This window comes from Gekko japonicus, unplaced genomic scaffold (assembly GCF_001447785.1).
Source record: "Gekko japonicus isolate JY-2015 unplaced genomic scaffold, Gekko_japonicus_V1.1 scaffold2213, whole genome shotgun sequence".
NCBI lineage: Eukaryota > Metazoa > Chordata > Lepidosauria > Squamata > Gekkonidae > Gekko > Gekko japonicus.
In genome coordinates this window covers 52,414-62,958 of record NW_015164260.1, presented here as the reverse complement: position 1 = coordinate 62,958, position 10,545 = coordinate 52,414, and the positions used below count along the sequence as shown (strand labels likewise).

General features: G+C 47.2%; 1 protein-coding gene across 1 annotated transcript in view; it reads right to left on the bottom strand.

The window, feature by feature from the left end:
- Nucleotides 1-10,545, bottom strand: part of TMTC1 (transmembrane and tetratricopeptide repeat containing 1) — a gene marked incomplete at its 5' end in the record, with an annotated part of 75,272 nt that overhangs the window by 13,326 nt on the left and 51,401 nt on the right. The window contains one exon of the mRNA XM_015408711.1: nucleotides 8,541-8,643. Coding sequence (XP_015264197.1) covers nucleotides 8,541-8,643 — 103 coding nt within the window. The remainder of the gene's footprint in view (nucleotides 1-8,540; nucleotides 8,644-10,545) is intronic.

Here is a 10,545-nt window from a genome sequence, read left to right as displayed (position 1 = left end):
TGAGCTGTGTGGTCAGGGGTGTGGCCCAATATGCTAATGAGTTCCTGCTGTTGGGTGTGGCCTATTATGCTAATGAGTTCCTGCTGGGCTTTTTCTACAAAAAGAGCACTGCCCAAGCTCATCCAGCAGCTGCAAGTGGAGGAGTGGGGAATTAAACCCGGTTCTCCCAGATTAGAGTCCACACACCTAGCCACTACACCAAACTGGCTCTCCAGAAACCGGCTCTCTACACCAACCACTACACCAAACTGGCTCTCTATACCGTACAAGGCTTCACAGTGTGTGGCAAAGGCAATATGGGATTCTTTCTGCCCAACGGACCACACCAGCATGGCCTAAACAGTCCTGAATTGCACCTATATTTCCATGTCGCCACAGGGTGGAGCCACACGACTGCATTTGCCATGAGCAAGCAGTGACAGATGAGACTGGGGGGAAATTATTATAGCAGGGAAATGGAAAGAGAGAGAGTGCTGCATGTAAACTGATTAAGCAGAATCATTCATAGGTGTCTCTGCATTAAAAACAACGGAGACAAATGTGTTGATGTCGATTCCATCCTGAAGGGGAAATGACAGATTGCTGGCCTTGAGAAGCAAGCAGCTATTTAAGATAAATTTTGTACATGAATCCACTGCCTGTCACGTGGAAACATCTCCCACAGCAGAATGCATACATAATCTGTGTGTAAAATGCAAATAAACATGTCAAGGTTAAAAATAACCAAAGTTTAAGAGTTGCAGTGTGTGAAGGGGGGGCGCGAAGAGAGACTCTTGAAGTGCTGCTATCTTCATTTCGTTATAAACTTCCAGCCATTTCACATTAACACAGAGCAGCAGTGCTGAGCTCTCCAAGAGACACAGACTATATTTTAGTCACTGCAAACTCAAGGTTGGATTACTGCAATGTGTTGCACATGGGGCCTGCCCTTAAAGTATGTCCAGAACTGGTAGAGAGCACAGTGACCTCCCCGTAAAAGTACTGGGAACACATTCCCAACAACAGACGTCAAGCACCTGCTTTGGCTTCCCATAGCTTTCGAGACACCCTTCAAGGTTCATTTTCTGATCTACAAATCCCTAACCGGCTTGGGCCACTAACACTTGGGAAATCACCTTTCTTATGCTCTTTCAAAAACTCTGAAAGTTGACTGCAGAAGAAAGCAAGAGAATGCACTCTTAAATTCCCTGTTTCCTAATTCCTATCATAAGCCATTCCTATGGGAAAACTCCCCCGAATTCACCATATCATGGCCAGCGGCCTGATTTTCACATGTGTAAATGGATTGGAAGGACCTGCATTCAAATTCCTATACAGCCATGACATGCAGTGAAGTTTGCCATCTCACAGAAATCTCATGGAGGATTTCCTTGATAACATCCAATATTCCCGGAGGCATAATCATAATTTATATGGATGCATCCTGTTCTGGGGAGGAAGTCTTCAGCAAGCAGAGGATCCACATTCTGAGTGGTATTACACACAATGGTGGAATAAGGAAACACTCAGTTTAAGAGCCAACATTGTGTATGGGTTAGAGCGCTGGACTGGGGGTTCAAATCCAGGGGTTCAAATCCTCCCTCTGCCATAAATGCTCAAAGGGTGACCTTTGGCTAGTCACACTCTCTCAGCTTAATCTATCTCACAAGGCGGTTGTTGAGAAGATAAAATGGAGGAGGAAGAACAATGTTATAAGCTGTTTGGCATCCCACTGGAGAGAAACACACACCTGGAAGTATCTAAGAGATAAGGATAGAGCTGAACTGGCTTTAGACCAATCAAGAGTATCCCCTTGTTGGTGATGCTGGAAAGTGGCATCAAGTCACAGCTGAATTATGGCAACCCCATAGGGTTTCCAAGGCAACGGACAATCAGAGGTGGTTTGCCATGGCCTGCCTCTTTCTTGGTGGTCTCCCATCCAAGTACTAACCAGGGCCGAACCTGCTTAGCTTCCAAGATCTGATGAGATCACGCTAGCCCGGGACACCCGGGTCAGGGCACCCTCTTGTTATTTCCATGTAAGAAGAGACTACACAGAGTGCCCCCAGAGTTTTACAATCAATCCCAGGCATCACCTGGAACATGTTAAAAGGCTTCTAGCTGGGCCCGCATGAGGCCAGCGCTTGGAGTTTTTAAACTCAATAGTCATAATTTGGGACGTGGTTCATAATGGGTTTTCTATTTCTTACCTGTAAATTTTCTCAGGATGTAGTCAGGTAACAATCCGTTTCAAAGTAAATGAAAGTTAATCCTGCTGTGGGTGACTATATTTATTTATTGAAACGTTTATACCCCCCCCTCCTTTCCTGGTGGTTCAAGGCAGCTTACAATAACAGTTCGAAAACGAGTATAAAATAACAAGCCCCAGATCTCTGCCTCCCTCCCTTAAAAGACGCCTGCCAAGCCAAACCCCCTCAAAAGCCCCGGCAAACAAGCGAGCTTTGCAGCACCCCCTGAAGAACTCCAAGGAGGGAGCCCCCCCCTTCTCACATATGAGAATCATGGTTTTAAATTCTGCTTTTAGACAGAAAGAACCGAGCTCTCATGACTGTGCAGGAAACAAAGAAGTGATCCTTAAACTGTGGTCATGGGCAATGCGCCCTCTAAGCTGTGGAGTCTTGTGAGCAAACATTCTACTTTGCGAGTTCCTGGCATTAAGGTTGTGAGCGGGCGATCTGGCTGCTGCATCAATTAGTTTGCTCTGGAGCCCTCCTTCCTGAGCTAAGACAAAAATGTGTGAGCTGGAGGCTAAAAAACTGTGAGCTGGCTCACACTAACTCAGCTCAGAGGGAACACTGGTCGTGGGTACCTGTATTTTGTAAGAACACAGAAACTTGGATTTTATCCGGGCTCAGAATCCAGGGGAGGCTAGCTCTGGTTAACTCAGGCATCTGCATTTTTTGCACACTGCTGGCAACTGGAGCTTTGGCTCTGCGGAAGAAGGGGAGAGGGAACTGTGCCCCTGCGCATGGCAACATGCCAAATTTGCGCACATCCCAGCTTAATGTCAGCTTAACATGACATCTGAATGAAGCTCGGAAGACAAATAAACAGAGAGAACTAAAGGCCCACTAGATTTTTAAATTACAATATTTTAATTATCTTGTTCCAAGAGCTTAATTGATGGTTTGAAAGGGCCGGGGGTGGATAGCAACAGGTCTCCCGGTCGTGTCAGCTGGCGAGAGAGAGGTTTGTCACAATCCCCAGCATTTTAGCTGCTGTGCTTTTCACATGTGCTGTCAAAAGTGCCTTTGGGGAACGTGGGTGGAAGGAAATACAGGATAGTATGAGGGCGAAACGTTGCGAAGGACATATTCCTCTCATTTCTAGCCCGTGTTTCTGACATCCTTGACTTTAGATGTGACACAAATAATCTCACTGCATAAATGGAATAAAAACTGCCAGTTTCGGTGCTTACCTAGTTTTCCTCTCTGTGTTTTTTTGTCTTGTGCATTAGAAGAAGAAGAGATTGGATTTATACCCCGCCCTTCACTACCCAAAGGTGTCTCAGAGCGGCTTACAAACTCCTTTCCCTTCCCCTCCCCACAACAGACACCCTGTGAGGTGGGTGGGGCTGAGAGAACTCTTGACAGAAACTCCTCTTTTTCAAGGACAGCTGTGCCAGAGCTTGTGACTGACCCTAGGTCACATCAGCAGGTGCAAGTGGAGGAGTGGGGAATCAAACCCGGTTCTCCCAGATTAGAGTCCGCGCACTTAACCACTACATCAAACTGTTTAGAAGGCTACCTGTACTTCAAAATGCAAAGGCTGTATTCTAATCCCTCATCTCCACCAAGATCTTTGGAGAGGAAAACACAAGTGCAAAACAAGAGTGGTTCAACAAAAGAACCTGCGCACTGAGACAGGAGGAATGGGGGAGGAAGGAGGGATCGTATAAGCCCAAGATAGTCCATTTTAGTTTCCGCCATGAACAAACTCCTGTGTGCCTGAATGCAGCCAGCGTATTTGCAAAAGCCTGGATTTCACCAGAGTTAAGATATATAGAGGGGAGGGGAAGGTGGCCTGGTATAGCCCTGTCTCATTGGATGTGGAATCGCAAGATGTGATAGGTCCACTGCACACTGCACTGGTCAGGATGCACCTGGAGTATTGTGTGCAGTTCTGGAGGATGTGGACAGAATGGAGCGAGTGCAGAGGAGAGTGACAAAGATGATCGGGGGCCTGGAGACCAAGCCCTATGGGGAAAGGCAGGGGGATTTGGGAAAGTTTAGTCTGGAGAAGAGATTGAAGATGGACATGATTGCTCTCTTGAACTCTTTGAAGGGCTGCCACTTAGAGGAGGGCAGGGGGCTGTTCCTGTTGGCAGCAGAGGGCAGGACTCGCAATCATGAGTTTAAGGGCAGGAAAGAACCAGCTGGATATTAGGGAAAACTTTTTTACAGTAAGAGTTGTGCCACAGTGGGATCAGCTGCCTAGGGAGGTGGTGAGCTCCCCCTCACTGGCAATCTTTAAGCAGCAGCTGGACAAACACTTGTCAGGGATACTCTAGGCTGATCCGGCATTGAGCAGGGGGTTGGACTAGATGGCCTGTATTGGCCACTTCCAACTCTGTGATTCTATGATTCTATCTCAGAAGCTAAGCAGGGTCAGTACTTGGAAGAGAGACCACCAAAGAAGACTCTGAAGAGGAAGGCCATGACAAACCACCTCTGCTCCTCACTTGCCTTGAAAGCCCCTTGCAGGGGTCGCCAGTAGTCAGCTGGGAATTGACAGCAATTTATACACACCCACACAAGATATATAGATCTGCAAAAGGGCACTGCTTATCTTCCCACACACACGCCTACACAGTGCACAAGAACAATGGATTGCCCACAGATTGGTGGGACATCAATGATTTGGAGGAAGGGATAGAGGGAATGCTTATTAAATTTGCAGATGATACTAAATTGGGAGGGGTAGCAAATACGGTAGAAGATAGAGTCAGGATACAGGATGATTTTGACAGACTGCAAAACTGGGCTAAAACAAATAAAATGAATTTCAATGGAGATAAATGTAAAGTTCTGCATTTAAGTAGGAAAAATCAAATGCATAATTATAGGTTGGGAGAGACTTGTCTCTGCAGTAGTATGTGTGAAAAGGATCTAGGGGTCTTAGTAGACCATACACTGAATATGAGTCAGCAGTGTGATGTGGTTCCTAAAAAGGCAAATGTGAATTTGGGCTGCATCAAGAGAAGTATAGTGCTCAGATCACGCGAAGTGATGGTACCACTTTACTCTGCTCTGGTTAGACCTCACCTAGAGAATTGTGTTCAGCTTTGGGCACCACAATTTAAGAAGGATATAGACAAGCTGGAACATGTCCAGAGGAGGGCAACAAAGATGGTGAGGGGTCTGGAGACCAAGTCCTATGAGGAAAGGTTGAAGGAGCTGGGTATGTTTAGCCTGGAGAGGAAACGACTGAGAGGTGATATAGAGGAATGTGAGGAGTTGTTTTCTGTTGCCCCAGAAAGTTGGACCAGAACCAATGGGTTGAGATTAAATCAGAAGAGTTTTTGGCTAAACATTAGGAAGAACTTCCTGACAGACAGAGCAATTCCTAAGTGGAACAGGCTTCCTCAGGAGGTGGTGGGTTCTCCTTCTTTGGAGGTTTTCAAACAGAGGCTAGATGGCCATCTGACAGCCATGCAGATTCTGTGAACTTAGACAGATCATGAGAGGGAGGGCAGGAAGGGTTGCCTCAGTGCTTAGGCTTCTAATGTCCTGGCCCCACTGGTGGACCTCCTGATGGCACTGGTATTTCTGGCCACAGTGTGACACAGAGTGTTGGACTGGATGGGCCTTTGGCCTGATCCAACATTGGCGTCTCTTATGTTCTTATTAGTTCTTGTGGCCCTTTCTTACACGCCCAGGGAAAAGCTGATTGCCACTTTGGGGTCAGGAAACATTTTTTTTCTCCAGGCCGGTTTGGCCAGGGATCCTGGAGGTTTTTTTTGTCATCTTCTGGGCATGGGACAGCAGTCACTGTGGGTGTAGAGGAGGAGGTATTTGTGAATTTCCAGCCTTGTGCAGGGGGTTGGACTAGATGACCCTGGGGGTCCCTTCCAACTCTATGCTTCTATCCAAAATTAATTTTTCTGCCACAGCCTGGCCTTTAAAAGACTCTCCCCAAAGCATTCCATGTCCTTTGTCCCAATTTTAACTCCTGAGATATGCTGAGCACCGTAGCTGAAGGCTCAGGCATAAGCCTCACTGACAAATGCTCAGCCAAGTGTTTCACGCTGGTTTGGGGAGGGGGGCCCCTCTCGGGAAGCAAAAGGGTGGCTCGCTTTGTTGGCCAACTATTCAAATTCAGCCAATTAAAACGTGCCATTTCCAGTGACAATTTCCACTATGCGTATGCCAGGCAGGGAACAGAAGGCACAGAAGTGGGAACTGAGTCAGTAGCTTAGGAGTGAAGTGCTCACCAGCACTGCTGAGGAAAACGTCCTTCCACTCCACACACACAACTTCCACGTTTGGCCAAAAACGTGCCTATTTGCAAGGCTTTTATTTCTTTCCCAGCAGCTGCGTTCTTCCCTCTCCAAGCTGAAGAGCCGCTCTGCCACCGAGCAGCTGTGGGAAAGCGAGAGAAAGTGGCTGGAGCGTTTTGTCGCTTTGAGCGGTCATACCGCATTACCGTCAGGATACGGCACGCAGCCGCCACGAGGCCCCGAGAGAAAGGGAGGCAGAGCTTTGCGGGGATTAAAAAAAGGCAAACAGGTGCTGGCTGGATATCGCCGCTAATTGCAAATCCTCGCAAACGCACGCGGTGTGACCAGTCAATCTAGGAGTGGAGTCGGGATTTATTCATTTAGTTAACTCAAAGGTGTTTTAGGGCTCTCTAATTTCAATATTAATTTTCGAAGCTGGCGTTTCCTGCACAGCCGAACTAAATGGCAAATAAAATTCTCCGCCTTGAACGGCTGACAGGTAAGAAAGTGAAGGTGGGACACCTGTGCTGTTCTTCTCTTCCCTCACTGCCTGCAGGCACACCTGCTGTTTAATCCGGGCAGGTGTGGTTTTGCATGTGGTTCTCCTTAAAGACACACATGACAGCATCACACTATATTGTGGCTTCATCGGCAAAATCAGGTGGGTACCCTAACCAACCACCGAGCTAATTCCACGAAGGCAAGACGAAAAAGAAGGAGGGAGGGGGAGAAATGTATCGCAGAAGTAGCAGTAGAGTGGAAGGGAGGGACAGCACCAGATGACTGCAAATATATTCACGAATGTCGCCGTGCAAAATGGGAGGCCCTCTGCAACAGCCGTGAACACTTAATCCTAGTTCGGCCATGGGGTCCTCGGATGGTTTTCACAAACAAACAGAGCCAGCTAACTGTGCAGTCCTAAGCAGAGTTACACCCTTCTAAGCTCATTGACTCCAATGGACTTAGAAGGGTATAGCTGTGCTGAGGACTGCACTGCAACAGTCCTCTTCCAGAACTGAGATCCAATAACCCAGATATGGCATACAAACCCCGTTCTCCTTTTGACTTACCGGTATCCACTAAGAAAACCCCATAGTTATTATGCAGATCCGAGCTCTCTGGGCAGTTCTCTATTCCAGCCTGATATACTTCCTCTGCTTCTTTTAATTCATCCTTAAACACAGAAAGAATTAGTAAATGTGGTTACGCAAAGTACAGTCAGTCCTGCTATAAATGGTTACCCGCTAATTTCTTTCACTGAAGCAGCGGGGATTCACTCTCTCTCTCTCTCTCTCTCACACACACACACACACACACACACACACACTTCCCTAGAAGCCAGTGCTAGCCTTGACAGAGCAATTCCAGTAATCACAGATGGCACAATAAATAGCCAGAATATGTGCAATGCAGTCCTGCACAAGGCTGGTGTTTCCTGCACAGCCGAATTAAATGCCAAATAAAATTCTCCGCCTTGAACGGCTAACAGGTAAGAAAGTGAAGGTGGAACACCTGGGCTGTTCTTCTCTTCCCTCACTGCCTGCAGGCGCACCTGCTGTTTAATCCAGGCAGGTGTGGTATTGCATGTGGTTCTCCTTAAAGACACACATGACAGCATCACACTATATTGTGGCTTCATCGGCAAAATCAGGTGGGTACCCTAACCAACCACCGAGCCAATTCCACGAAGGCAAGACGAAAAAGAAGGGGGGAGGGGGAGAAATGTATCGCAGAAGTAGCAGTAGAGTGGAAGGGAGGGACAGCACCAGATGACTGCAAATATATTCACGAATGTCGCCGTGCAAAATGGGAGGCCCTCTGCAACAGCCGTGAACACTTAATCCTAGTTCGGCCATGGTTTTACTTGACCACAGTGAAAAGGCTCCCAGAAGCCCCAGGGGTCCGCGGATGGTTTTCACAAACAAACAGAGCCAGCTAACTGTGCAGTCCTAAGCAGAGTTACACCCTTCTAAGCTCATTGACTCCAATGGACTTAGAAGGGTATAGCTGTGCTGAGGACTGCACTGCAACAGTCCTCTTCCAGAACTGAGATCCAATAACCCAGATATGGCATACAAACCCCGTTCTCCTTTTGACTTACCGGTATCCACTAAGAAAACCCCATAGTTATTATGCAGATCCGAGCTCTCTGGGCAGTTCTCTATTCCAGCCTGATATACTTCCTCTGCTTCTTTTAATTCATCCTTAAACACAGAAAGAATTAGGAAATGTGGTTACGCAAAGTACAGTCAGTCCTGCTATAAATGGTTACCCGCTAATTTCTTTCACTGAAGCAGCTGGTTTACAGGGATGGACACACTCTCTCTCTCTCTCATACACTTCCCTAGATGCCAGCACTAGCCTTGACAGAGCAATTCCAGTAATCGCAGATGGCCCAATAAACAGCCAGAATATGTGCAATGCAGTCCTGCACAGTGAAACTAAGCAGGTTTGGTGCCACTCCAAACTCCTTGGCAGAAGAATGGGGGTACAAATAAAATTAATGCCAGCACCATGTTCCCATGAGACAGGGAGATTCACCCATTTGCTTGAAGGTAAGCATACACAGAACTATCCCACATAGTGATGTGAATGAGCGGGAGCCCTCTCCTCCAACAGGAGAACCACATTTGCTTTAGAGGGATGCTACTGAATATCCATGGAAGGAAAACATGCAACCGATAGTCTAGAAAGTACACAGCAAGGAACCTTCATGTGACTTTCTTGGGTACTGTGTCCTTGTCTCAAAATACCTCAACAGTGACGGATTACCGTCTCTTCCAGAGAGACGAAAAATACAGTATTTCTTAAAATGTGTGCCGGCAAGCAAACTTGAGTCCATAGGAAAGCTTGGGTGCCCACATCCTGGAGGCAGTATATGATGAATTTATAATTATTATTCAGACATTTATTATCTGACTTTTGAAAATTAAACATATCTGCATATATAGGCTTCATACTATCTATTGTGCCTTGTGCTAGCCCTTAGGACAGGAAAGGTGTTGGATCCTACCAGCTTTTCCACTCTTCCGGGGATCACAAGACCCACAAAGGCAAAAAGTCATGTTGGACACAGGCTCCAATGAGGAAATTGGGTAAGACGGTCTCTCCAATCTCTGGAAAAGGCAGTGGGATCCAAAATAGGGGAGGGACACAGCACACTGCAGCCGCACACATTGGCTGCTGGGAATCCGGCTCCCAAAATTTCACCATGCACAGCTGACACATTTTCAAGGCCCCCTTTGTGGCCACAGAGATAAGAAACCTACTTGAGGAAAAGTTCTCAAGATGCAGAGCCCTGTGTCAGAAAGCAAATCCTGGATTTGCATGGCACCGTTACATAAACCACAGAATCAGTGCCAGATCCACTGCTACAGAAGCTGACAACTGCTAAGAGAGACTGGGGCTCTTCTCTTCACTATCCCATTTTATGGGGGGGGGATGGGGCCAGAAAGCGCCTTCATTACTTATTCTTTTCAAAGTCAAGTAACCATGGAAGCCATGTGTGCCGCTCTCCACTTTGGAGCTGTATATGTGATAGGTGTCAGACTCCTGGGCGAATTACTTTCAACCACACTGTCTTTGGCAGTGAAAGGCTTTATTGAGATATAAACAAGTTCCAGGCCTTGATGGTACCGTGTCCGTTCTACAGATTTTGGCGGGTGCATACATAGATATAGAGACAGGGCCGGCTCACTCACTTTGGCGAACTAGGCGATTGCCTAGAGCGGGCCAGCCCTTAGAGGCACCAAATTGCACCCGGCCCCGTACTCTGGGAGTTTCTTATTTGTGTTTTTCATTCTTCCTAAAATGCATTTATTTTTGAAAATTGGTGGGCGCACGGGAAGGGGGGCTCCAGAAGGGATCCCCGCCTAGGGTGCAAAATAAGCTGGGGCCGGCCCTGAGAGTTCAAACGTAACCCCTCCTATGGCCCATTCATACGTCCCCACACACAGCCTGGCCCCGGCATCTCTACCCCCCTTCTCATGGGAAATATACAATCCCATTATCTGCTACACAAGCTGGCACTAGAAGCTTCAAGGTCGTTTCTCTGTGAACCAGAGAAAGGTTCGTCTTCAGAAGAGCTACGCTTTCTAAGGTAGAGC